The 27,882-nt window shown below is 48.2% G+C and overlaps 1 protein-coding gene across 1 annotated transcript; it reads right to left on the bottom strand.

The window, feature by feature from the left end:
- Positions 1–88: 88 nt before the first annotated feature.
- Ywhag (tyrosine 3-monooxygenase/tryptophan 5-monooxygenase activation protein gamma) lies at positions 89–19,422 on the bottom strand. The gene is made up of 2 exons (XM_090324336.1): positions 19,128–19,422; positions 89–3,306 (listed from the first exon to the last, which is right to left on the bottom strand). The coding sequence occupies exons 1-2, from the start codon at positions 19,212–19,214 to the stop codon at positions 2,650–2,652; spliced, it is 744 nt and encodes a 247-aa protein (XP_090180462.1). The 5' UTR covers positions 19,215–19,422; the 3' UTR covers positions 89–2,649.
- Between the last annotated feature and the right edge of the window lie 8,460 nt (positions 19,423–27,882).

The raw sequence follows: 27,882 nt of genomic DNA, 5'->3' as shown, positions 1-27,882 counted from the left end.
AACTCGGGGCTCTGCACTCCACACCCAATCAAACCTTCAGACGCAGAGAACAAGCTAAGCTCATTAAATGCAGCCTGGGCCACCAAGATCAGATCTGTAATTTTATTTGCGCAATGTACGACAGCTACATAATGACTCACATTCATGATATTCCATCACTGAGGAAAACTGCTAAGAATGGTCCGTGTGCAAAATAATTCCTTCGAGAAACACGGAGCTGGAAAAAGAATCACTGAGCAGACCTTAAAAAGAGTTCACTGCGTAACATGACAAAAAGCACGAAGGCTCGTTCAGAGAACCAAGTCGTGTTCTCCTAACTGGAAGTTATCATTTCACTGTGACTGACACCAGACATTAAGATTAAACTAACACTGGTGTTGCTTTTGCCCCTCCCCCCCAAAAAACAAAATATATAACTGCATGTCACTATAGCAACATCCAAAACAGATCAATTTGTTACAATCACTATTTGGTAGAGCAAACTTTACCCCCAAAGGAAAAAAAAATTAAATTAAAAAACTTTAAAAAATTTGAAGACTGAAGTCATTTTTTTTTCTTTTGTCTTAGGAATACATAACACCTACAGTATAAGTTAATCAAGTTCAAGCTACTGTATAGAAACACAACACTAGCATGCACAATATGGTATCGATAGTAATGGAGGAGTCATCATCTCACTGGAACGACAGGAGCATAGGCAAGTGCATTTCTTTAAAGAGAAAGGAAAGAAAGAAACCATTCAAGCTGCTTATTTAGCAAGCCTCCCATTCCCTCTTCAGTCCCAGCCCTCACTTAAGATTTTATCTTGCGTTATTTCTGAAAAGCAGCCAGAGCCAAAGCTGAAATTTAAAGGAAAAATAGGGTTTTGTAATTCCAGTAAGTCATTTCCAAACACTACAAGGAAGGACACGACACTGCTCACTGGACGCCAAGATGAGTCAGAGCTAACCACCCCCGTGTGCTTTCCACCCACGACAGTGACCCCAGCCTCTGTGGGCACAGACACAGCCAAGTTTTCTCCAGTTGGTCCTTCTGTGGGCCTCCGTGGGAGGGCCCTAGGGAAGGAAAGTCACGGCCCTGGGCCGCCAGTCCCCATTCCCAGTCACACACACCTATTTTTAATAGGAAGCTTGATTCCGGTACTGGTGAAGACACTGGCCGCTCTCCTCCATTATTACTTACTCTCCTTACCTAAACAAGAGAGTGGCTGGCAGTCCTGTGCGCCACCTTGAGAAGTCCCTTCACCGACTGCACTCTGCCTGGGAGAGGTCGTGTTCACACACACGATCCAAAGGAGAAAGCCCAGGGGCCTGCAGCTAGCAAATGAACCAGCAGACAGCCATGCCAGCGTCTCCTTCAACTATGTATGCGCACAGACTGCAGACAGGTGACATCTCCTACTCTGTCGGTAAGAAGACAAGTTTTGTGAGACAGGACATAGGCGCTCCCGCCCTCACTACCTGATGAAGACAGGGACCGAGTCACTCAGGGAGAAGAAACTTCCCAGGCTCCCAAACAGACAGCTGCTTGTGACGGGGTCTCCTCCCAGCTGGTGCTCTAGCTCCAGACTTGCCATACAGCACCATCCACTTTCTAGAAAGCCCACCTGGCCTCTCCAGGCCAGTGGCCTCCCAAGTCCCCTGTGTGCCTAGCCCATGGCACAGTGAGGAAGACTTGGGGCACGGGGGAGTGCAGAGGAGCAAATGGCAGTGTGATCCCCGAGGGGCCTGAGCTCTTCTGAAAACATCCCACCAGAAGGACAGACAGACCCGAGGCCCCTTGACTCTGGTGGTGTGTGTTTAACAGTTCTGCTGAAACTACCAACAACTTTTGTGGTGGACGTATATGGTAGAAGGAAGGAAGGAAGGACTCAGCCACTTGCCAAGCACCTGTAAACCAAACCGAAGAGTCACCTCGATTCTCCTCAGGCAGGTATTCCAGCCCAGGAGGGAGATGGGGAAGAGATAGAGACAGACAGACAGCAACACCAACCTGGAAGCGGCGAGTGAGGGCCCCTGCAAAGCCAATGCAGCAGCAAAGGAAAGCTCACAACCGATGGCTGGGTGTCACATGTGGCTGTAACGCAGAAATACTGTCAACTGCAACTTAGTGTTAATACTGTCACCGGCCAGGCAGGGAAGTGTAAGGTAGAGAATACCTTAGGCTCAAGACTGTCGGCTGGGGATGAACTAGGCTTTGTCAGCAGCGTACACTCTGAAAGAAAGCACAGCTAAGGAGCTCACATGGGCAGGAAGTACCGGAAACTGAAGACAAGAGTGCATGAACATAAAACTCCTTACTGGAACCACAGAACTCACTGACTGAGGGCCACCCATTTATGCTTCTTCACCCTGACATCCTATCACCTGGCAATAAGTTAGACAGACCGCTCCCCTTGCACGAACCTACAGAACAACCTGGATGCCTCTGTGAGGTGCTACTCCAGTTCCAGCACAGCTAGCCTGACTTTCCACTAGTGGTATTTTGGCAAAAATGTCAAAAGAGGCAATCAAAGACAGGACAGGTCGTGGGTTTCTCCCTGGGAAGGTGAGCCCTCCCTTCCCCCCCCCACCCGACCCCCAACTCATGGGAAAAAAAATAAAGACTGCAGTAGTAGCATCGGCGTGCGCTGCCAGTCCACCTGGGGCCTTAATTGTTGCCTTCTCCACCGTCGTCGTCTTGCTGATCGCTTGTCCAGAGCGTTAGGTTGTCACGGAGCAGCTGCATGATGAGGGTGGAGTCCTTGTAGGAGTCCTCGTTCAGAGTGTCGAGCTCAGCGATGGCGTCGTCGAAGGCCGTCTTGGCCAAGTGGCACGCTTGCTCCGGGGCGTTCTGGATCTCATAGTAGAAGACGGAGTAGTTCAGAGCCAGGCCCAATCGGATGGGGTGGGTAGGCTGCATGTGCTCCTTGCTGATCTCGTGGGCCTCGCTGTAGGCCTTCTCCGACGACTCCACCACCGTGGCCCTCTTCTCGCCGGTGGCCACTTCGGCCAGGTAGCGGTAATAGTCCCCTTTCATCTTCAGGTAGAACACCTTGCTCTCGTACTGGGTCTCGCTGCAGTTCTTGATCAGGTAGCTGTCCAGCAGGCCCAGCACGTCCTGACACACGGCCTCCAGCTCCTTCTCGATCTTCTCGCGGTAGGCGCGCACCATCTCTATCTTCTTCTCATTGCCATCCGCCGACGTCTTCTGCTCGATGCTGCTGATGACCCTCCAGGAGGAGCGGCGCGCCCCAACCACGTTCTTGTAGGCCACGGAGAGGAGGTTTCGCTCTTCATTGGACAGCGGCTCGTTCAGCTCTGTCACCTGCAGGAGGAGAGGATGACTTGTTACAGCGCTGATGATGTCACAGGCCCCACACACCAGGACACACCTACCAGAGGAGCCAAGGGGTCGACGGGAAAGAGAAGCTCGGTGCAGGGGGAATGACAGTGGGGAAAATACAGAAGTCAAATTCTTCTCTACACTGCCAAGTCAACAGTTTTGTCTGAGGGATTTATTTTGCGGGACTACGGTCGTGTTTTAGTAACTTGGGGAGATGATAAGCAATGCAAAAGGGAGGGGGAAAGCAGATTGTGTGCGCACGTGCTGACACTGGGGCTTGAACTCAAGGCCTCAAGCTCTTGCTTGGCTATTTACTCAAGGCTGGAGTATTCTGCTTGAGCCCTGACCTCACCTCACCCTGCCATACCCCAGCCCCACAGTCCTATGTAAGGGGACAAGGCTGGGGACAACAGCATGAAACTGGTAGTAGCCACTAATTTAATGGTTACATATATGGAGATGACAAACCAATCATACTTTCCTGCTTGCTGCAAGCAATGTATGATGCATGTAAAGAATGCTCATCACTCAATATCCAGAAAGCGGTGCCTGCATGATCATCTCTTAAACTGGCTGGTTTTGGTGAGCTAACCTTTCCCCTGGCACCAAACTAGAACAGGAGAGGGAAGGAACTGCATCAGTACCCGCGGGGAAGAGGCATTCACCCAGCCCTGTGCCAGTGCCCAGTGGAAATGCCACTGCAGATGAGCGGCGATGCTCCTCCAGGGTCCAGTTCTCTGTGAGGCCACTGTGGCTCACTCCTCAGACCTCACCGGCCCTGCCACCCCCACAGGGCAAAGGGTGCCCACAGGCGAGCCTTCCCTTTCTCTGGTTCCTGTTTGCCAAACAGGTGTCTGCCCTTTCCATGAGACTCTTGAGACCAACCCTGATGGGCTGGGACCTGGTACTGAGCAAGAGCGGAGGGCATGCTGGGTACTCTTCCCAGGCCCCAGTGGTTTCTGGTACAGCAGCTGAACCCCGGCCTGCAGCAGCACAACCTAAAGTCAGTCTGCAGTGCCAAGAGAAGCTTGCATGCCTGAGGCCACACAGATCAAATTCTGGCCTTTCCCCTAAGTCCCGCTGGCCCCATTCCAAGAGCCAGCGGCTATTTAAAGCCTCAATGACCTCACCAGTGCACTACACACCAGGTCTCCTCTTGCAGGAGGCGGCAGCTGGGCTCCACAGTTTGGGCAACAGTGACATTAAGAAACACCACCATCATCTTTAGACAGGGCAACTCAGCCACAGGTGGAACTTACATGGGCCCTGCTGGGGAAAAACTAAACTAGAGGGGAACCTTTGGTTCGAAAAGGTCTGCTCAAAAGTAAGGAAAAACTTCTTTAAAATTCCAATAGAAAATGACACAACTCCCTTAGAGCTGGGCTTTGGTGGTTCACACCTGTAATCTTGGCTATTCAGGAGGCTGAGATCTAAGGACTAGAAGTTCAAAACTAGATCAGGCAGAAAAGCTCACGAGGTTTGTAACTCCCAATTAACCAGCAAAAGCCAGAAGTACAACTGGGGCTTAAGTGGCAAGACTACTAGCCACTAGAGTAAAAAAGCTCAGATGTCCACGCCCCGAGTTCAAGCCCAAGACCAACACGCACGTGTCTGTGCACATGCATGTGAAAAAACAGAAACAACATCCCTTAGATCAGAACCGGGGCTGCAACTTAACGGCAAAGAGCTTGCTAGCCCCAGCAGCTAAGTGGTCCCCAATTTCCTATCTTAACTGGATGGAATTAGAAAGGTACAATCTATATAGTATTGTAATCTTCTCAGTGGCAAGTATAATTTACTTTCTGAAAAGGGTTCTTGCTTAGGAAGGTGGCCAGCTACTCAGGAGCCTGAGACCTGGGGGCTCAGATTGTGGCTCAAACCCAGCAGACAGGAAAATCTGTGAGATTCTTATCTCCAGTTAGTCACAAAAAGGCCGGATGTGGAACTATGTATGGCTCAAGTGGTAAGAAGCCAGCCTAGAGTTAAAAGGCCAAGGAAGAGCTGGAGGCCCAGAGTTCAAGCCCCCTCACCCCCACCAGTATAGCAGAGTTGCTGCTAGGACCAGTACAAGAGAAGCCCGGGTTCCATCCTTGACAAGGTCACACGTCAAGTGACTGACCAAAAGATCTCAAATATAAAAAGAATGGAAAATCTGTAATTGTCACTATTTTCTTGTATTTATTATTCTTTTTGTTGGTTGAAGGGCTTAAATTCAGGGCCTGGGCGCTGTCCTTGAGCTTCTTTGTACTTAAAAGCTGGCACTCTACCACTTGAGTTACAGCACCAGTTCTGGTTTTGAGAGATTTACTGGAGATAAGAGTCTCAGTGGGACTTTTCTGCCTGGCCACCTCATAATCCTCAGTTCTCAGCCTTCTGAACAGCGAGGCTAACCAACATGAGTCACTGGCACCTAGCTCAGATAGGTGTTCTTAAAGGTAGCAAAATTGCACAGGAAGCTTGGGAGATTTTGGTAGAAAGTAACAATTTAGGCAAATGTCTTAATCCAGAGTATGTTCACAACAAAGCTCAAGGTCTGAGAAGAGACAGAAACTTCAGATTTCTTAACATTAGTGACTAAGTCCAACATTCTTAACTACCCTACAAATTGGTTGCTTATACTCATGTTACAGGTTTGCTAACACACACCCGAAGTCCACTCTAATGGCTTTAAACCTCCCCCTTTTGGCATTACTAGATTTTGAACTCAGGCTGTCTTGCTTTCTAGGCAAAACTCTATCCCATGCCAAGCTCTATGGCTTTCAATCTTGTGTCTTCTAAGGTAAAAGTCTCTGACACAGTAGGGCGCTGCCACATACCACAGAAAGTGTGTATAAGCTCACTATAAGCAAAACGTGGTGGCACATACCCTTGATCTTAGTGCTTAGATACTACTTTTCACTTTTTTCCCCTTCTCATGCTAAGCAAGCAGTCTATCACTGAACTGCATCCTTTACCCAGAATGGAAATTTAAGGAAGAGGAAAATATACAGAAAACCGTCTGACTTCATTATAAATTGCTAATTGCTGTATCAGAAAGCTTGCTACGTAGCACAGGCTGGACCTAAAACACCGGGATCACAAGTGTGCACAACGGCTCAGGAAGCCCTAGCTTTCAGAGGACAACATGGGTCACCACAAAAATCACAAATGCAGGCCGGGAGTTTGGCCTAGTGGTTAAAGTGCTTGCCTCGCATGCATGAAGACCCGGGTTCGATTCCTCGGTACCACATACATAGGAAAAAAGCCGGAAGTGGTGCTGAGGCTCAAGTGGTAGAGCTCTAGCCTTGAGAAAGTCCAAGGACAGTGCTCAGGCCCTGAGCTCAAGCCCAGGACTGGCAAAAAAAAAAAAAAAAAAAAAAATCACAAATGCTCTTAAAACCTGTGAATCTGCATTCCTCACTCCACTATTTCTAAGTCTTCGTCTAAAGTCCTAAATGACCTTCTACCCAGTAGCAGCTGGTTTACAGCATAGCTATACCACAGAACCCTACTTGCCACTACAGAATTATTTGTGTATGAGCTGCATATTTCTGGAAGAGTCTGCAAGGAGATTGGCTGGGAGGCAACCAAAGTTTGTAAGGCTCAACCTCACTGTACTAGGTAGAAGGTAGTCAAGCAAAGCTCTCCACAATTGTGAAAATCAAGTTTTGGCCACCCCAAGACAGGAGCTTCATATAAATAAGCTTAGGGATGCATGCAACTTAAAACAGCCCCCCCCCCAAGTCCCTGGGGCTTGAACTCAGGGCCTGGGCAATATCCTCCAGTTTTTATCAAAGCTAACTAGCCAGCTCCCTACCACTTGAGCCACAGTACCACTTCTGGTATATGGCATACGGTATACAGTACTGGGGAATAGAACTCAGGGCTTTGTGCATGCCAGGCAAGCGCTCTACCACTAGGCCACGCTCCCAGCCCAGGCCATTTCTGAGCTTATCAAATTACTAGTTTCTTCATAAACGAAAGGTTTTTTTGTTTTGTTTTTGGTTAAGTCCTGGGGCTTGAACTCAGGGCCTGAGCATTGTTCTTGAGTTTTTTTTTTTAATTAAGGAGTGCTCTAACACCTAAGCCACTGCTCTGTTTCCAGCTGTTTGCTGGTTAATTGGAGGTAAAGCCTCATGGACCTTCCTACCACCTCCCCTCAGTGGCTTTGAACCCGGCCCCTCACACCTCTGGGTTTTCTGAGCAGCATCGCTGCTCCCAGCCTGTCTGTATACCTCAGCTCTCACTCCAGCCTCGGAGCCTGCTCATGAGTCAACAGTGACTCACCGCGCTACTGTAAGGCACTTCTCAGTGTGTGTCGAATGACAGCAATCTAAGGGAGGAAGTGCGTGGCCCACTTTGTTTGCAGAAATGGTCCTAATGGTCCCTCCCCACCCGTAGACACTTCCTTCCCAGCAATCCTGCACGTTGGCCCATCAAGATGGCAGGTCTCTCTTTACCTCTGTGAGCTGAGTCTGGCCAAAAGCATCAGCTAAGGAGGCACTGGCAAGGATGGAACAGAGGCTTCAAGGGTATTGACAGAGCACAGGCTTGTGGCTGGAAATGCCCCTTTCTTACCGTGCCTCCCACCCCCACCCAGGAAGCAGCCAGGGTAACCGACCTGCTCAACAGGACAGGTCACCTGCTCAACAGGACAGGTCGAGAGCAGATGCTCAGCCAGTCACACAGCATGAGGATCTACCCCACTGGAGAATCTGGGAACAGGCATGCAAACTGAAAACAGATTCCACCGCCCCAAACTATCAACTGAGGAAAAATCTAGTCTTCAACCGAAACCACAAAGCTGTTTTTACCCACCAAGTGCTTCTGTGGCACATGCTGAACTCTGGGTCCAAAGTACACGACTAATTTTCCCTTAAAGAAAAAAAAGGGTGGGCCGGGAGTTTGGCCTACTGGTACAGTGCTTGCCTAGCACGCACGAAGACCAGGGTTCAATTCCTTGGTACCACATACATAGAAAATAGCAGGAAGTGGTGCTGAGGCTCACGTGGTAGAGCTCTAGCCTTGAGAAATCCCAAGGACAGGGCTCAGGCCCTGAGCTTAAGCCCAGGACTGGCAGGAAAAAAAAAAAAAGAAAAGAAAAAAAAAGGTGGGCCAGGAATTCGGCCTAGTGGTAGAGTGCTTGCCTAGCATGCACGAAGACCCAGGTTCAATTCTTTGGTATCACATACATAGAAAAAGCCAGAAGTGGTGCTGAGGCTCAAGTAATAGAGTTCTAGCCTTGAGAAAAATCCAAGGACAGTGCTCAGGCCCTGAGCTTAAGCCCAGGACTGGCAAAAAACTGGGGCGCAGTTTACTTCTCTAAATTGCCCTATTGCTCCAGGTTGTCTTCTGTCTAGAAGGGGTAGTCAAGCCAGGAGCAGTGGCGCAGAATGTGACTCTTACCTCGAATTGATCACTAGAAAATGGGAAGAGGGGCTGTGGCCCAAAGATAGGACAGAATCCTTGAGTTGAAGAGCTCAGAGGCAGCGCCCAGGCCCAGACATGACGCCTCAGGACCCACAAAAAAAGGGTCACTCAGGCTGCAATTCAGAAGCTAGACTAGGCCCTCAGCATTTGGGTCTACAGCTGGTGTACTACCAACTTGAAGCAAGCTTGGGCCTCTCCCTTTTTGTTGTTTTGTGCAGGTCCTGACCTTGAACTCAGGGAACCTTTCCCCCCTTCAAAGCTAGCACTTTACCATTAACATTTAAGCCACAGCTCTATTTCTAGTGGGGTTTTTTGCTTATTTTTAGTGTGTGCGCGAGCACGCGCACGCGTATGTGTATGAACGTTTTATTGGAGCGAATTCTCATATATTTTTTCCCCCACCCGGGCTGGCTGTGAACCATGCCCCTCAAATCTCAGCCTCCTGAGTAGGATTATCAGGTAGTCAGCGGCACCCAGCTACGACAATTGCCTTGAGCTTTGGGGAGGAAAATAACCTTAAGCTCAAACTTTAGGTAAGCATTTTAATCTATAAACTGGCAATAACAACTGAAAACTATTGAGGAATTAGATGGGGAAAAGTTATTCCCAAGGTGATGGTGAATGTCAAACTACAGACAAGCATTATGACTCACATAATGCAGCATAATGCAGGGTTCTTCTGGGCGTGGATCTGAGGATCTTATCTCCAATTAACTACCAGAAAGCCGGAAGTGGCGGAGCTGTGGCTCAAGGGGTAGATTGGCAGCCTTGAGCTGAAGAGCTCAGGCCCAGAGTTCAAGCCCTACGCGACGCACATATGCATGAGACTTGCTGTTCTCCCATGCTCATATTCCTAGCTACTAGGAGGCAGAGGACTGTGGTCTGAAGCCAGTAAAGTCTTGAGATCCAAATTAACCATCAAAAATCTAGAAGTGGAGCTGTGGTTTAAGTAATAAAGTACGAGTCCTGAAGTTGAAAAAAAAAAGGGGGGGGGGAGGGTTAAGGTGTGGTTCCTGTGGCAGATAAGCAGACCCTGAGCTCAAACCGTAGGACCACCTCCACCATCCAAAAAAACAAACAAAAAAGCTAAGAGCTGGTGGCTCACACCTGTAATGTAAAAAAAAAAAAAAAAAAAAAAAAATCATCATTATCATCAAGGTTTTTACTCCAGCCCAGGCAGGAAAACCCATGAAACTCTTTTCTCTAATCAGAAAACCAGAAGTGGCATAGTAGCTCATAGTGGTAGAATGCTAGCCTTGAATGAAAAAGCTCAGGGACAGTGCCCAAGCCAAGATCAAGCTCAAAAACAAAACAAAAGCCAAACTACACTGTTCCTGAAAGCTAGGAATGTATTCTACCACTGAGTCCCACACCCCACACAACAGGCAGATTTCTGTCACTGCAGGAATCTACAGATATACAGCCTGGCAGTGACTCTGTAACCCTAGCTACTCAGAAGGCTGAGATCTGAGGATTGTGGTTCAAAGCCAGCCCTGGCACTGAAGAACTTGAGACTCTTATCTTCAATTAATCTCTAGAAAATGGGAAATGGGGCTGTGGCTCTAAGAGTAGGGTGGTAACCTTGAGCTGAGGAGCTCAAGGAAAGCGCCCAGCCTGAGTTCTAGCCCTATGACCCCCCCCAAAAGCCTTGGAGAATGAACAGAAATGTTTTGTTAAAAAAGCTTTAAATTCCATGTCAGTGCATGAAATTTACTGTATTGTTTTTCCTTCCTTCCTCAGTAGGCAGATCTAGTTGTTATTCTGTAGAACTGTCAGCCTGCTCAGTTGATATGGTTATTCACGAAAATAACACATCTCAGGTATGTTCCTGTTGTTTTGCTACTTAAGAGTCTTCTCTGGGGCCTAGTAGTTTGGCCTAGTAGTAGAGTGCTTGCCTAGCATGCACAAAGACATGGGCTTGATTCCTCAGTACCACATACATAGAAAAAGCAGGAAATGGTGCTGTGGCTCAAATGGTAGAGCTCTAGCCTTGAGAAACCCACGGATAGTGCTTAGGGACTGAGTTCAACCCACAGGACTGAGAAAAAAGTCTCAGCTGAGGCTGGCCTCGAACCCATATTCCTCCTGTCTGCATGACTTCATGCTGGAACTGCAAGTTGTACATCATCAGGTCCAGCACCTTCACATTAGCAGAGTGCTGCCCCACGGGGGTGGCACTGCCACACCCACTCATACCCCTCTGGCCCCAGTTCTCCTGGGAGCACAGGCTGATGGCACTTGCAGTCTGCAAGGCAGGCCCTGCTCTTCAAGTCAAGGGAAGCAGCAAATGATCTGCAATCTGAATTAAATGCCTTCTTCAGAAACTGCATCTTCAGGGTGCCAAATGTGAAGGTAAAGCGATTTTGCTTGTAATTGGAGCATCTGTGGTAAATAAGGGGTAATTTTAGATAGACAAAAAGTTATCTTCCAAAATGGTAAATAATCCCAATGGAACCAGGAGAGCAAAACTGTATGTAGACAGACTGCCAAGTGCAGTGAAGCTGGGATGTGGGGCTTGAACTCTGGGCCTGGGTACTGTCCCTGAGCTTTTTTTGCTCAAGGGTAACACTCTACCACTTGAGCCACAGCACCACTTCTGGCTTGTTTATGTGATATGGAGGAATCAGGCAAGCACTCTACTTAAGCACTATGTATGTTTTACCTGTGCCAGTCCTTGGGCTTCCACTTAGGACCTGGGTGCTATTCTTGAGCTTTCATGCTCAACACTGAAAGGGAAATTGAAGAATACTAGGATCTGAGATTACAGTTCAAGGCCAGCCTTGGCAGAAAAGTCCATAACACAGTGATCGTCAACTAACCCACAAAAAGTCAAGTGGAGCTGTGGCTCAAGTGGTAGTATGCCAGCCTTGAGTGAAAAAAACAAGGGCCACTGTACATCCAGACCCTCCTGTGTCAAGCCTCAGGACTGGTACAATTTAAAAAAAAAAAAAAAAAAGGTTAGCCAGGCATGGTGGTGTATTTATACTTAGGAAGCTGAAACAGGAGAATCCTTGAGTGCAGGACTTGGAGACCAGTGAGGGCAGCACAACATGATCCCAAATCCAAAACACAGACTGAGGAGGAGGAGGTTTGGGTTGTCACTTAGTTTTGCAACAGGTGTTGGGCATGTGAGGTTCTGGGTACATCCCTCAGCACCAAGAAAAATAAATTTAAGGCTGTTTCTACATCGTCTAAGTACCAACACCACAGGTACCTTTGTTTCCTAGACCCAGGATATTGAATGGCAGCTTTGCGTGTCCTAGCAGTAATTCCTTTTAGAAAACTGCAGAGATTCTGCTGAGCTCTACTGATTCTAATGAGGCTTGCCTTTTAGTCTTCCACAGGCTGCCTCTTGGCCATTCTCAACATCTTACTACTGCTCACCTACTCTATACTTGGCAAGAGGGTGAATCCTGCTGAAAGGCCCAGTGTCACTGCAGCCCCTCGTAATTGGGATTATTTTTGTCGGTGGTGGGGCTTGAACGCTGGGCCTGGGCACTGTCCCAGCTCAAGGGTACTACTTATCCCTACCCCTTGAGCCACAGTGCTACTTGCACTTTTCTGGTGGTTACTTAGAGATGAGCGTCTCAGGTCTTTAATGCCCGGGCTGGCTTTGCACTGTGATCCTCAGCTCTCAGCCTCCAGAGTAGCTATAATGACAGGTGTGAGCTACCACATCCAGCTAGTTGGGATTTTTTCTTTTAAACATTATGTTAAAGTCTACAGTGAGGCACTCGTGGCTCATACCTGCCTGTAATCCTATTGGGAATCCTGGTTTGAAGCCAGTTTGGGAAAACAAATCCAAGAGACTCTTGTTTCCAATTAACCAGTAAAATGGCAGAAGCAGGGGTATTGCTCAAGTGGTAGAGTGCTAGCCTTGAGTGAAAAAGCCAAACAAGAACACCAGGCCCTAAGTTCAAGCCTCCCTACAGCACAAAATATTAGAATAAGTAACCAGGAGCGTCGCCTGGTGTTACTCACCTAACATGTACGAAGCCCTGGGTTCCATTCTTTGGTACCACATACTCAGAACAAGCTAGAAATGGTGCTGTAGCTTAAGTGGCAGGGTGGTAGCCTCTAGCAAAATGTGTCCAAGAACAGTGTCCAGGCCCTGAGTTCAAACCCCAGTACTGGCACACACATAAAAAAAAAAAATAGCTGGGGGCAGTGGCTCAGGCCTGTAATCCTAGCTACCCAGGAGGCTGAGATCTGAGGACAAGGTTCAAAGCCAGCCCAGGCACAAAAGGACTTGAGATTCTTATCTCTAATTAACCTCTAGAACATGGGAAGTGGGGCTTGGCTCAAGGGTAGGGCAGTAGCCTTGGGGACAGCACCCAGGTAGAGCTCAAACCCCATGACCCACAAAATAAATAAATAAATAAATAAAAAGAAAGAAAGAAAGAAAGAAAGAAAGAAAGAAAGAAAGAAAGAAAGAAAGAAAGAAAGGAAGAAAGAAAGAAAGAAAGAAAAAATGTTGCCAGGAGCCAGTGGCTTATGTTCATACTCATAGCTACTCAGGAGGGTGAGATGTGAGGATCAAGGTTCAAAGTCAGCACAAGCAGGAAAGCCTAGAAGACACATCTCCAATTAACTTCCTAAAAAAAGTTGAAGGGGGGTCTGTAGCTCAAGTGATTGAGCAAAAGAAATTTAAGGACAGCACTTAAACCTGAGTTCAAACTCTAGGATTGGTGTGTGCACATGCATGGTTTTCAGATACCCTCTTACAAGTGAAACCTTGCTGGCAATTTGGCTTCCCAGCCACCAGCTCTTTTAAAGAGAAAAAGGGCTGGGAGTTTGGCCTAGTGGTAGAGTGCCTGCCTTGAATGCACAAAGAACCCAGGTCGATTGCTCAGTACCACATACACAGAAAAAGCCAGAAGTGGTGCGGTGGCTCAGGGTAGAACACTAGCCTTGAGGAAAGTCCAAGGACAGTGCTCAGACCCTGAGCTCAAGCCCAGGAATGGCAAAAGATAAAAAATTAAAAAAAATAGGAGAAAAAGTCGTGCATATGTTCTTTTTTTTTTTTTTTGCCAGTGCTGGGTTTGAGCTCAGGGCCTGAGCACTGTCCTTACTTTCTCAACGCTAGAGCTCTACCACTTGAGCCACAGCACCACTTTCAGCTTTTTTCCCCCCCGTGTATGTGGTAATGAGGAATCAAACCCAGGTCTTTGTGCATGCAAGGCAAGCACTCTACCACTAGGCCACACTCCTGGCGCCCATACATATGTTCTTTATGATCTACAATCTTTACTGCTTCTACAAAATCATGAAACCAGCTGGACAAGGTGACATACCTGGTAATTGCAGCTCTTAGGAATCTGAGGGCAAGATGATACTGTCTTTTTGTGGGTCATGGGCCTTGAACTGGCCTGGGCACTGTCCCTGAGCGCTTCAGCTCAAGGCCACAGCCCTACCCTTCAGCCAAGCCCCACTTCTCATTTTCTAGAGGTTCACTGGAGATAAAGAGTCTCAGGTCCTTTGTGCCCAGGCTGGCTTTGAACCTTGATCCTCAGATCTCAGCATCCTGAGTAGCTAGGATTACAGGCATGAGCCACGTGCCTGGCTAGATACCTGTCTTTATATAAAAACCACACACACACACACACGTACACACAGGGCCAGGATTGTGACCTAGTGGTAGAGTGCTTGCCTAGCACGCATGAAGCCCTGGGTTCCATTCCTCAATACCACATACACAGAAAAGGTTGGAAGTGGTGCTGTGGTTCAAGTGTCAGTGCAAGCCTTGAGTGAAAGTGCTCAAGGACAGTACCTGAGTCAAGCCCCAGGACTGCCAAAAAAATAAAACAAAACAGTCACAGACACACTCGTGGTATAAAGAATCAAAAGATAGTTGGGACTTGGCTTAGTGATAAGAGTAGTGTAGCATGCATGAAAAGGCCAGAAGTGGCACTGAAACTTAAATCTGGGAATGGTAATATAACAGAAAAATAGTTCTGAGTTGTGGGAAAGCACTAGCCTTGATCAAAAGGTACAGCACCCAGGCCAAGTGTAAACCCACCCTTCAAAACCCAGTGAGGAAGAAACGAAGAGCCATTTCTTTCCCATGTGTCTCTGAAAGTGGTCTTCGCTTTTTCTTCCATGGCACATGGAGTGTTGTAGGAATACAGACTTTTTTCAGATATTCTGACAGATAATAGCTTAGCTGGATAGGTCTGGGTAGAATTCTCGCTTAGTGAGCAAGGTGACCAAAACTAGGCACTTAACACCATCAGCTTCCTGGGCTAGGCGGAAGAGCCCCCTCTTCTAGGACCAGGGAGAAGATACACATTCAGCCTGGGGGTAAAGATGAGCAGCAACACTGCTATTTCTAGAAGAGTTCATGGTTTGTTCAGATCCCAGATCAATTGCTCTCATTTGGCTGAGCACGCACCATGTGGCTGTTAAGCTCTATGGCTCTCTAAATGGCAGTACAATACAAGCCTCGCTAATTTATGCTGAAAAGATTCAGATGCCGGGACACAAAGACGAAGGGATAACCAATTACCACTGTGCCGGGCACTCCCCCGATACGTTCCTGAATTGGTAATCACGTTCTGAAGTGCACCAGCTATTTTACTTGTTTAAAATAGCATTTTCTTATGTTGTGAACTAGACACACCAGTAGCATGTACTAAACACCATTCAATGGCCCGCTTGCGATTTGTTACATGACAGTACTCAATGAAAAGTCTTCTCCACTCTTATTACAGAGTTTAAGTAGATAAATAAATAAGGCTTCCCCAAATACTGGAGAAAAAGAAGCCCCGCCAGCACTGTTAATTAGGATGTGTATCACATTTAACATCTTTTATCTAGCCTAAGTCAAGAAAATGAATGAAAGGTTTTTAAAATCAGAAAATACCATTTTACATCCATTTGGGCATTGTGAAGGCTATCACCTGGAAAGTACCCCAAAGAGAACAATTCCAAACACAGGCAGGGCTTCACCTGAGAGCCAGAGGCATCATTACTCCATTAGTGATAATGGCTATCGATTCTGCCTCCGGGAAGAGCTGACAGAGACATGAAGACCTGCAGATAGGAAGGCTTTATTGTCTACTGATGCCCTGAGATTTGTTTATACACAATAATGATGGCCATTTGCCACTCTTGCCACTAGCCAGCGAGAATTGCTTTAAGAAAACTAGTGGTCTAGAAGCTTCCCTCCCCACAGCAAGTACTAGGGTTCAACTTAATATTTCCATCTCAGGAGGCTGCCCAAGGACAAGGCAGTTTCATGGTAACCCTCCTTGCCAGGGGGAATTATGTTCAAGGCCCCTGCAGGGGATGCCCACTACTGAGGTCTCCAACACGGTACCTACCATTTCCTTCTACACACACACCTATCAAGTTTCACCTGTAAATTAGACACACTAAGGGATCAATAATAACTAATGACAAAGCAATGCTCAGCCTGTGATGTTATATAAGACTATTCTATTTCATATTTTGGACAGTAGTTAACAAAGTGTAGATAAGGAGGAATTAGTGATGTTGTCTACTATGTAGGAAGGATCTGGGTTTTCAGGCTACCTCCAGAACTACCTACCTATATAACATTTCTACTCTACTCGCCACATAAAACTACCCCTCTGAACATTCCAGCACTGTCATTACCAGGATAATTCCCCTAAATTCAAATTCATTTTTTAACCTTCCTATCAAGATGTCAGCCTTCCATAAGAACTCAAGTGCTAATACTGAATTTCCCCCCCCCCCCCCCCCCCCCGAGTTCTGGGCTTGAGTTAAGGGCCTGAGCACTGTCCTTGGACTTTCTCAAAGTTAGCACTCTACATTTGAGCCTCAGCACCACTTCCGGCTTTTTTCTATACATGTGGTATGGAGGAATTGAACCCGGGTATTCGTGCATGCTGGGCAACCACTCTACCACTAGGCCAAACTCCCAGCCCCTGAACTTTTTTTCTTTGTACTTTTCAAGTCCTCCTTGATGACTTCCTAAAATTTTTATTTTAAAAGGGAGGGTGGCTCAAGTGGCAGAGCACTGCCTGGCAAGCCTAACACTTTAGGGTCAGTTTTTCCCCCACTGGTACAGTACTGGGGATTGGATTTAGCTACTACACTACACACCGGCCCCAGTGACTTTCCTCAACTGGTCAGAAACAGCTGTGCAGTAGTTAGCATTTTTGAAGCACCTACTATGTTCCTTAATAATACTCAACTGTGCAAGTAAGAAAAATGAGTTAGAACTAACCCTTTTCAACAACTAGGTTTGATCAAAAAAAAAAAAAGTCTTTTATCTTACAAGCTATTCTGTTCTTCCCATAGTCAAGGAGCAAATACTAAAAGACAGTCTTCCTAACTTGGGATCTCAACAAGCACTTGCTAATGTTCCCTAACCATACTGCAAATAACCCAGTAGGAAGCCAACATTTTTCAAGGTTTTTATTAAAACCCATCTAGTTAATTACTTGCAATCACTTATTATATTCCTCACTCTATGGTCAGAAATATGTTCCTGTTTAAAAATTATTTTATTCCATATTTGCCAAATTTCAAGAACAAGATATAAGATATGTCTGAAGAAAATACGAAATCACCTTAGGAACTTTTGTTAAAGACAATTGAATATAAGACACTGAATTAGGCATACCTAAAGGTCACACCTTTACCTGTCTGAGAGTAAATGAAATCTGTATTTTTTGGACCTGATTTTTATCTGGTAGAAGATGAAGAGCTTGGTTTCACCTGACTTATCAACTAATTTCTGCATTACCTTGGACAAATGCCATTTGCAAACTCCCTAGCAGCCCTTAGGTGCATTGCAGGCTGTGTCATTGTGTGTGACATCACTGGGTTGTTATGGGTATAGGTGCGAGGTCACTCCTGCCTTCCTGTGAAACTGGAAATGTAGAAAAATTAGCCTGAATAACATGAATTAAAAGCTATTTCCAATAGTGGGTACCTACTAAAGGTCCAACTTGTATCATTTCAGCATAAACACATGATAAAACAGCAACTGTAGCAGTATTCCCAATTCAGAATCAATTATTTTTCTTTAATAAAAGAAAAAATTGTTTTGGTAGCTGGCTTAATTAGGAAACCTTGCAAAAACTAATAAAGTTATTTAAAAAATTAATCTGTAATATTTCGGCTTTAGAGCATTTAACATGAAAGTACATGCGCCAGCATTCACTTCACACTGGAACTGCATTTTAAAAATCTTTGTTACATAAGGCAGGAAGATCGATATTAAGGTAATGGGAAGACTAAATTAATTTTTTCCATGTTTCATTTTATAATATTTGATTCTTCCCCTCTCCTCTAACATCTCATTAGTATTACTAAGAAAATGGTGCAACACTGGAAAAAATATGCATCCCAGACAAAAAAAAAAAAAAAAAAAAAAGTGACAACTGGAGATTAACCTTATCGGCCTGAGGATGCATTCGCTTAAAATGTTTTAGAGCCTCAGATGTATCTAAAACAACAACAACAAAAAATATCCCCCCCTTAAAGTAACTCCTCCCACCCTCCACCCAGTCTAGGCTCTCTGCAATATGACAAATGCAGAATCTTCTAGAACGACTTGAGCCTGCCTCCCACCACCGCTTTTGTTTGCAGTATCAGATCCGACCGAATACCTGTATTCTTTTTTTTTTTTTCCTCCAACTTAAAAGAGGTATTTTCGGCCGCCGCGTGCCTGCATGCTAGAGAAAAGCAGGATCTGTAGACATGGAACCAGTGGGCTCCCATTCACGGGCTTTATTTTAAAGGCATATACCTACCCTTTCGGATACAAAAAAAAAAAAACCACTGATGGAAAATGGAGATGGGCATGTGGAGAGCGATCAATGAAAACGCCAGCGAGACAAATGTCCCCCTACCCTTCGTGGAGGCCAGAGGGGAATGGAGGAAAAAAATAATAAAGAGGGGCCTTTTGTTAAGAGAACCGTGAGAGCGAGGTTTCGATCCTGCACTCGGTTCTTCCCCCCCCCCCCCCGGGAGAGGATCCGTCAGGGGCAGGCAGCGGGGGAGGGGGGCCGCTGGGGGTGGGGGGGCGGGAAACGGGGAGACCTGCCGAGTGAATGGGAAAGGCGCCGCCCAGACACCAGGGAGAGAAAGAGGAACCGCATCCATGCGGTCCCCCGCCCCCACGCCCGGGCTGGAGGAGGGGAAGCGGGGCACAAAGGATGCGCGCGCGGCCCCCCCCTCACACACTCGGGTCCCCGCTGGACCAGGAGGCGCGGAGACCCCCCCACCCCCCGGCCCCCGCCCCGGCCGCCCCGCCCGGCCCCGGGGACCCCGGGGAGCGGCCGCGCCACCCCCCCACCCCCACCCCCCGGCCCCGGCGAGCCTGCACGCCGCCCCCGCCCGGGCCGGAGCCCCCCGGGGGGAGGCCGGGCGCGGCGGGGGGGAGGGGAGGAGACACTCACGTTCTTCATGGCCGCGGCCATGTCGTCGTAGCGCTCCGCCTGCTCGGCCAGCCGGGCTTTCTGCACCAGTTGCTCGCGGTCCACCATCTTCGCGGGCTGGATCGGGCCGGAGGAAGGAGACCTGGAGGACGGCTGAGGCGGGGCTGGAAGCCGAGTGCCGGAGAGACCCGACTCACGAAGCGAGCTGCTGCTGCTGCTGCTGCTGCTGCTGCTGCTGCTGCTGCTGGAGGCGGCGGAGGCGAGGAGGCGGCGAGAGCTGCGACCGCGGGACCGGGCGCGAGGCGGCTGCGGCGGCTGTGCGTGCCGCGGGCGGACAACCCCCTGAGGCCCCGCCCACCCCGCGTGACGTCGGCGCCCCGCCCGCCGCGAGCTCCGCCCCCGGCCAGCCCCGCCCCGCCCCGCGCCGGAGAGCCGCGCCCGGGCCTCGCTTCCGCTCCCCACCGGGTGCGGCTCGCCGGCCTTTGCTCCGTGTCCCCTTCTCGCACACTTCCTCCGCTCTTCTCCAACGCCCTTCTTTCTTCGACAGACCCAGGTTCTTTCGCCACAGCCGTTTCTACCCTCCCCCCACCCTTTCCCCCTCCCCCCCCCACACACACCTTGCCTGGCCTCTGGCGCGTGGGCCCTTGGGAGTTGTAGTTCTCCCCGCCTCAGGTTGCCGCCTCAGGGAGACCAAGGACAAAGGGGCGGTCGAGACTACATTTCCCAGCGGGCGTGGCGCGCGGGCGGGGGAGGGGCCTAGCCCCGCGGCTGCCGGGGACCCCAGTCGGGCGGGCGCGCCGCGTCCTCTCCGCCAGTGCTGATTCACCGCCCTGCCACGCCCCGCCGCCTGCCGACCGTTGGTTACGAATGGCCAGGGCTCTCCGTCCCTCGCCGTGCCTCGGACTCCATGGCTGGCCTAGCTGGGGAGGCGACATCCACCATCCTCCCGAGGGGCCCTGCCCGGGGCTGGGTGAGTGGAAGGCCCAGGCCCGGGAGGACTGCACACCGTCAGGCCTCCAGGTCCCCACGACGCCCGGGCTCTCCTGGATTTGACCCCGAGGCCCCTTCTTCCCCTCCAGCACCGCATGCTACAGAGGAGAGGCATCTGCCGAGCACACCCCCCACAGATGGGCAGCTCGTTTTACTTATCATCTGTTCAGTCATCAAAGATTGGGTACCTCCTAGGCTCCAATGGCTGTTCTAGGCAGTGGGGGTCAGCAGTGGGAGAAAACGATCAATCACCCCAGAACCGGGCATGGCAGCACATGCTGGTGCATTCATGAGACCGAAGCTAGAGGACCTTGAGTTCAAGGCCAGCTTAAGCAATGAGGGAGGGAGGGAGGAAGGTTGCTGGAGGCATGGCTCAAGCTTTAGAGTACCTGCCTAGCAAACCTGTGGCCCTGAGTTCAAACCAGTCCTACAAAAGAAGAAAACAGGCAAAATAACATAAATTAGTGCAACCTAATAAGCCGGGCACGGTGGCTCACGCCTGTCATCCTAGCTACTCTAGAGGCTGAGATCTGAGCATCAAGGTTCAGAGCCAGCCGGGGCACGAAAGAACCCGAGACTCTCATCTTCAATTAACCTCTAGAAAACGGGAAGTGGGGGTTGGCTCCAGGGTTGGTCAGCAGCCTGGAGCTGAAAAGCTCAAGGACAGCGCCCAGGCCCAGGGGTAGGGCAGTAGCCTTGAGCTGAAGAGCACAGGGACACTGCCCAGGCTGAGTTCAAGCCCCATAACCCACCAAAAAAAAAAAAAAGTATAATAAAATACACTGGGAGCCAGGCAGGCATTGGTGGCTCACCGGTAATCCTAGCTACTCAGGAAACTCGGATCTGAGGGTCAGGGTTCCAATCTAGCCTGGGCTGAAAAGTCTGTGAGACTCTTAATCTTCGATAAGGAGAAAAAACTGGAAGTGGTGCTGTGGCTCAAGTGGTAGAGCACTACCATTGAACAAAAGAAACTCGAACAGAGAAAGCTCAGGCCAGAGTTCAAGCCCTAGGACCAGCGAAATGAATGAATGAATAAAACGTATGTGTGTATGTATGTATGTTTGTATGTATGTATGTATGTAATAAATTCTGACAGCCTATGACATAGTTCAGTGATAGAGTTTGTGCTTAAGTTTGCTTGAAGTCCCCATCCCACCCCTGCAAAAAATAAGTGGATAAATATGTAGAGAATATGTAAAAGCAAAAGAAGTAAAATAGGGGATAGGAGTGAGTAGAACCTAGAATGCGTTTCTGTGAGAGAACATTCCAGATTCTAAGTGTTCTGTACTAGAGGAACCATATCCTCAAGTTAATGCAGAATTGTTAAATATTAAACCTTTTTTTTTTGCCAGTCCTGGGCTTGAGCTCAGGGCCTGAGCACTGTCCTTGGACTTTCTCAAGGCTAGAGCTCTACCACTTGAGCCTCAGCACCACTTCCGGCTTTCTTTTTTTGTATGTATGTGGTACCGAGGAATCGAACCCAGGTCTTTGTGCATGCTAGGCAAGCACTTTAACCACTAGGCCAAACTCCCGGCCCCAATATTAAACCTTTTAAAATTTCAAGCTAACTTGAAAAGTTAGCAATCCTTGAAGGATCATGCATGAAATAAAGGAATGCATGAGTGAATGAATGGACTTTGGAGAAACTGCTCTGACAAGTTAGAGGATGGGCTGAGTGGTGAGAGAACCTAGAAATAGTCCTCTTCCCCCCCTCCTGCAACACAGGATCTGGCCTAGACTCTCTTACCACACTACCCAACAAAATGTAGTCCGGCTGGTAAAAATAAATAAATAAATAAAAACCCTCCCACTTCCTTCTGTCTCCTGTAAGTGGCTTCACCAAGCCATTCCGTCTTCCTCTCTCTTTCTCCCTGCAGACCAGGTCTTGTCAGTGTGCATTAGGGGTATACTGGAAGGAGTCCTTGCCTCAGACATATCCATGATACAGGTGGCACCAATGCTAAATCTCACGGTCTTTCTGGTACATTTTAAGCTGACTTTCTGACCTCCCCGCCTCGGCTCCTTCTTCAACAGATCTACTGAAAGGTCAAGCCAAATTACTTGAGCAAAGTAAAGCAGACTCAAAGATATGTATCTGAGTCAAAGCAGGTTGTCATATGCATCTGTACATGAAGGCTTCCTTCCGATGGTGTAGGACAAAGCAGGCCCTGCCTTCTTTGTCCTTTGACTGCATGAGGTGTGTGTGTGTGTGTGTGTGTGTGTGTGTGTGTGTGTGTGTGTGTGTTGATACTGGGGCTTAAACTCAGAGCTTAAGAGGAGCTTCTATCCCGTACTCAGTCACATCTAGCAATATACCACTTGAGCCACACCACTACTTGCAGCTATCCGCTGGTTAATTGGTGGTAGGGGTCTCACTTTCCCATTTCAGACCAGGATCGGAGGATCTCAGCCTCCTGAGTAGCTAGAAGTAAAGGCATGAGCCACCAGTTCCAGCTCCCTTTGGCATTCTAAGGCTCAGGGCTGCAGGCTGCCCAGAGGCCCCTTCTGCTTGCATCAGAAGCGAGCAGACATTTCACAAAGCAAATGTCTTCACATCCCGGCTTCCAGCAAGACATCCGGGCCTCCGGTTCTGTGGCCCAGTGTGGATTCTCTGGCCTCTGGATCAGCAGGCAAGTCCTGTCCTCCCTCGGGGTCTCCGTTTCTTCCCGGTTAAATGAGATGGTAAACACCAAAGAGCCAGGAGCTCCTCGAGGTGAGCTGTGTCCCAGCCCTAGATTAAACAGCTGAGCTGAAACTATTGCCATTCTTTTATTATGTGCCAGTCTTGTGGCTTTTATTCAAGGTACTGTCTCCCAGCTTCTTTTGCTCAGAGCTTCATGCATGCTAGGCCACATTCCCAGAACCTAGGCTTTTTTTTTTTCCCCCACAAAAGTTCAGGGACAAACTAGGCACTGGTGGCTCTTGCCTGTAAATCCTAGATACTCAGGAGGCCAAGATCTGAGAATGGGGGTTTGAAGCCAGACGAGGCAGAGAAGTCTGTGAGACTCTTATCTCCAAATGACAGAAAACCAGAAGTGCTGCTGTAGCTCAAAGTGGTAGAACTAGAACACTAGCCTTGAGAGAAAAAAAAAAACAACTCAAGGACAACACTAGGCCTTGAGTTTAAGACCATAGAAGACCCCCCCCAAAAAAAGGTGCAGGTGGCACTGGTGCCAGGAGTGTGGTCACTATAGTGCTAGAGTGCTTGCCTAGCAGGCATGAAGCCCTGGATTCAATTCCTCAGTACAACATACACAGAAAAAGCTGGCGGTGGTGCCATGGCTCAAGTGGTAGAATGCTAACCTTGAGAATACTCAAGGACAGTGCTCAGGCCCTAAGTTCAAGCCCCTGGACTGGCAAAAAGAAAAAAAAATTCAGGGATAGTACCAAGACCCTGAATTACAGCCCCGACGGACAAAAGGAAGGAAGGAGCAAGCCTGAATTCAAACCCAAGCAGACCTTCTGAACTCCAATGAGGAAGGTCTCCTTTTCTGTCCTAGCTTCAAGGATTCAGATCTCTTGACATGTACTCAGAGAAGGAAGGACTGACCTGGCACCAGGATACCCGCCACCCCCTCTCCAAGCCTGGAGGACATGACCTTTTAAGTACATCCTCTCTGACTGAGTTGGCAGACAAGCAGGCCAGCCAGTGACATGAGCATCCTACTGTGTAATCATAAATCACTGAGGCCCCAGGTCCTGGCTGCTGGCTTCCTCCTGTGGTTGGAAAACTCCTGTCCCTGCAGACAGCAGCAAGCACCTTTCCCAGCCAGCCACTACCCTCTGGGTACACTTCCCTGGGGCTGCCCTTCCAGGTACCAGGCTGGCCTGAAGTGGGAGGAGAGAACATTGTGAATTCAGCATGATGGCCCGGGACAATAATCTCAGGATTCAGAAGGTTGAGGCAGGAGGATCTCAAGCTCTGTCTGAATTACATAGCAAGACATTGTCTCAAAAAAAAAAAAAAAAAAAAGCCAGGTGCTAGTAACTCAGGAGGCTGAGATCCGAGGATCATGGTTCAAAGCCAGATCAGGAAGGAAAGTTCCCAAGACTTTCATCCCCACATAGCCACCAGAAATGGAGCAGTGGCCCAAATGGCTCTACAGCAAACACGCCATTTGTTAAACATGTCATTTGAAATATAATGTAAAAATCAATGTTAATAAATTCTTTAATAAAAAGCAAAAAAAGATTAACATTAATTTTTACATCATATTTCAAACAATGTGTTTAATAAACAAGTATTCAAGAAGGGAATCTAGATACAATCACTGGCGCTTAGATTTTAGAACATAATTAAAATTAGGCTGAGGGTTTGTATGTCATGGATACGTATTAATCTATGTAATAATCTATGTCTATAGAGTCATACATTTTTATGTCTATATAGTTGTGTTTATATTTCCAATACCATGTTCATAGCATTGGGTAAAAAAAGCTAAAGGACAGTACCCAGACTCTGAATTCAAGCCTCAGGGTTCGTGCGTGTACATACACAAACACACAAACAGAGCTACTTTGAGAGAAGACAGAACACATGCACATAACTTTTATTATATCCTGCTGTTAAATATTGCTCTGTTTTATTGTTTATTTGTTTACTTGGGTGTTTTTGAGATAGGGTTGTGCTATGTAGCTCAATCTCTCCTCAAGTTCATAATCTTCTTGGGACCAGAAGTGTGGCCTAGTAGTAGAGTGCTTGCCTGGTGTGCACAAACACCCAGGTTCAATTCCCGGTATCACATACATAGAAAAATCTGGAAGTGGTGCTGTGGCTCAAGTGGTAGAACTCTAACCTTGAGAAAGTCCAAGGACAGTGCTCAGACCCTGATGTCAAGCCAGGACTGGCCAAAAAATTAAAATTATAATCCTCCTGCTTCAGCCTCCTAAGGCTGGGATTACAGGTGTGTAGCACTATGCTTACCTTTTTTTTTTTTCCTTTTTTCAATCATGTGCTTTGAACTCTGGTCCTGGGCACTGTCACTGAGCTTTTTCCCACTTCAGCCACAGCTCCACTTCTGATTTTTTGGTGGTTAATTGGAGGTAAGAGTCTCATGGACTTTCCTGCTTGGACTGGCTTCAAACTATGAGCTTCAGATCTCCTAAGTAGCTAGGGTGACAAATGTGAGCCACTGTCCCCCAGACGTTCTGAGAGGAGCTTTTCTAGAATAGAATCCCAGATCATTCTAGAAAACTGGATCTGAATCTCCAGTGGTGCAGTCTGGGAATCAATAAGTTTTCAAAGCTCTCAGGAAGCGGGGGAGGGAAGATCACTGAAGGAGGCTAGACTGGGGTGGCTGAAAAGGAAGTGGCTATGGAACCTTCTGGAACTAGCTGGAAGAGCTAAAGAGGCCAGCCTTGCTGGCATTGGTCTCTCTGCCGAGTCAGCCAGTCCTAATGCTTTAAGAGTACAAATCCCACTTGGTCGTATAATGGGAATAGGCTGATGCAGCAGGCAGACAGGAGCCCAGACTGACCAAGAGCTGGAGGGAGGCCTGGTCTTCTCGGTGCCAGCTCCCTACTCTAGGAGAGTCTGAGAACAGACAAGGATAAGATGTGCCCTCAACACCCCAGGTGAGTACAGATGACCGTGGGCGTGGAGCCTGTCTTGTCTTCCTGGATTCTCAGCCCACCATGTGCCTTCCCTGTTCTTCCAGAGTCTGGACAGTACACACAGGGACAGCAGAGAGGCTCTTGACATCCAGCACAAAAATTCCCCTGCCAGGGGCCAGGAGTTTGGCCTAGTGGTAGAGTGCTTGCCTAGCATGCACGAAGACCCAGGTTTGATTCTTTGGTACCACGTACATAGGAAAAAAGCCGGATCTGGTGCTGAGGCTCAAGTGGTAGAGCTCTAGCCTTGAGAAAACCCAAGGACAGTGCTCAGGCCCTGAGCTCAAGCCCACGACTGGCCAAAAAAAAAAAAAAAATTCCCCAGCCAGTGCTCAATGGTTTGTGTCACCAGGAATGACTGGAAATTTGTGGTTTTGTGCCACCTCACCTGCCCTTTAGATGTCCTCAGATCCTGCTGGCCATGATTTCATGTTCTAGCTTTTGGTGTTACAAGAAAAAGGACAATCCAGTTGTATGCTGGAGGTTGAGACCTGAGGATCACAGTTTGAAGCCAACCCCAGGCAGGAAAGTCTGTGAGACTCTTATCTCCAACTAACCACCAAAACGCCAGAAGTGGAGCTGTGCCTTAAGTGGTGGGGTGCTAGCCTTGAGCTTTTAGAAACAGCCAGGCATGCATCCTTGAGTTCAAACCCCACTAGAAGCAGAAAAATGCATAGATACATACATATGGGGTTTGAACTCAAGGCCTGGGTGCTGTCCCTGAGCTTTTTTGCTTAAGGCTAGTGCTCTACCACTTGAACCACAGTACCACTTCTGGTTTTTGCATGATTTATCGGAGATAAGAGTCTCAGAGGAGTTTTCTTCCTAGGCTAGCTTCAACCGCGATCCTTGACACAAATGTATCACTGAGCTGTGTCTCCACCTCCGTGTGAAGCCCATTTTTCTCTACATTGGACAGTTCCCAAAGGAGAGAACATTCTGGCCATGCCCTTTTCTCCTTCCATGATGCCCAGCGCATAATGAGAAGGGACAGATGGTTAGAGAAGGACAGCCAGGATACCGGAAGTGAGTGAGCTCTTACCATCACCACCACTTTTCCTAAGAAATGCATGTCCAAAGCCAGACAACAGTGTCTTGTGCCTATAATCCTAGCCACTCAGGAGACTGAGATCTGAGATCTGTGGTTCAATGCCAGCCTGGGGAAAAAGAAAAGTCCATGAGACTTTGAACACAAATTCATTGTATCTGAGAGACACAATTAACCACCAAAAAGCCATAAGTGAAGCTGTGGGTCACGTGATACAGAGTACTAGCCTTGAACAAAAGAAGTTCAGGGACAGTGCACAGGGACAGGGCACAGGCCCTGAATCCTGGTACAAAAGAAAGAAAAAAAGGAAGGAAGAAGACAGATGCTAGTGGCTTTTGTCTGTAATCCTAGCTACTCAGAAGGCTGAGATCTGAGGCTCATAGTTCAAAGCCAGGGTGCTCAGCAAAGTCTGTGATGCTCTCTTCTCCAGTTAACTACCCAAATACCAGAAGTGTCACTATGGTTCAAGTGGTAGAGGGCTACTGGAGCACAAAATCTCGGGGACAGTACCCAGGCTCAGGTTTAAACATCAAAACTAGCATACACGCACACACACACACACACACACACACACACACACACACACACAAGACATGGAGGGAGGAAGCAATGTGAGAAATAGGGGCCTCTGTGTCTCAAGGACCACAAAAGGACATGGCACCTGGCGCTCCATTCTGGCATCAACTAACCTGCACATGTCACAGGACAGAAGAGAAGGTCTTCCCATGGCTTAGGATGTCACTGTTAACCTTGGCAAGTACAGTTTTGGTGAGACTGAGTCAGAGTGGCAGCAAGTTAGAGAGGTAAAAAGTGGAGGGAGGTTTGTTTTGGGTGTGGTAGTGCACGCCTGTAATCCCAGCCAGGTTAGGAGGCTGGGGCAGGAAGATACTGGGCTGAAGCTGCTCCCAGGAAAAAAAGAAAAAGAAAAAAAAAAGTCAGAGGCCTTATCTGTAAAAGAAACTAAACCAAGAGAAGGCTGGAAGGCTGGAAGGCGAGGGCTGGGTGAGGGTGGGGGTCACATGGATCTGTTCTGGTGATGGAGGCCAGGGGTGCTGGAAAGGGTCAGTGAGATGGATGGTTGGGGCATGGGCTTTGGGGTAAATGGAAAGGAGTTTCCTGTGAAGCTGT

This window comes from Megascapheus bottae, chromosome 34 (genome assembly GCF_031878675.1).
Source record: "Megascapheus bottae isolate mThoBot1 chromosome 34, mThoBot2.hap1, whole genome shotgun sequence".
Classification (NCBI taxonomy): domain Eukaryota; kingdom Metazoa; phylum Chordata; class Mammalia; order Rodentia; family Geomyidae; genus Megascapheus; species Megascapheus bottae.
The sequence above is the reverse complement of the archived record's forward strand: the minus strand, read 5'-3'. Positions and strand labels throughout refer to the sequence as shown.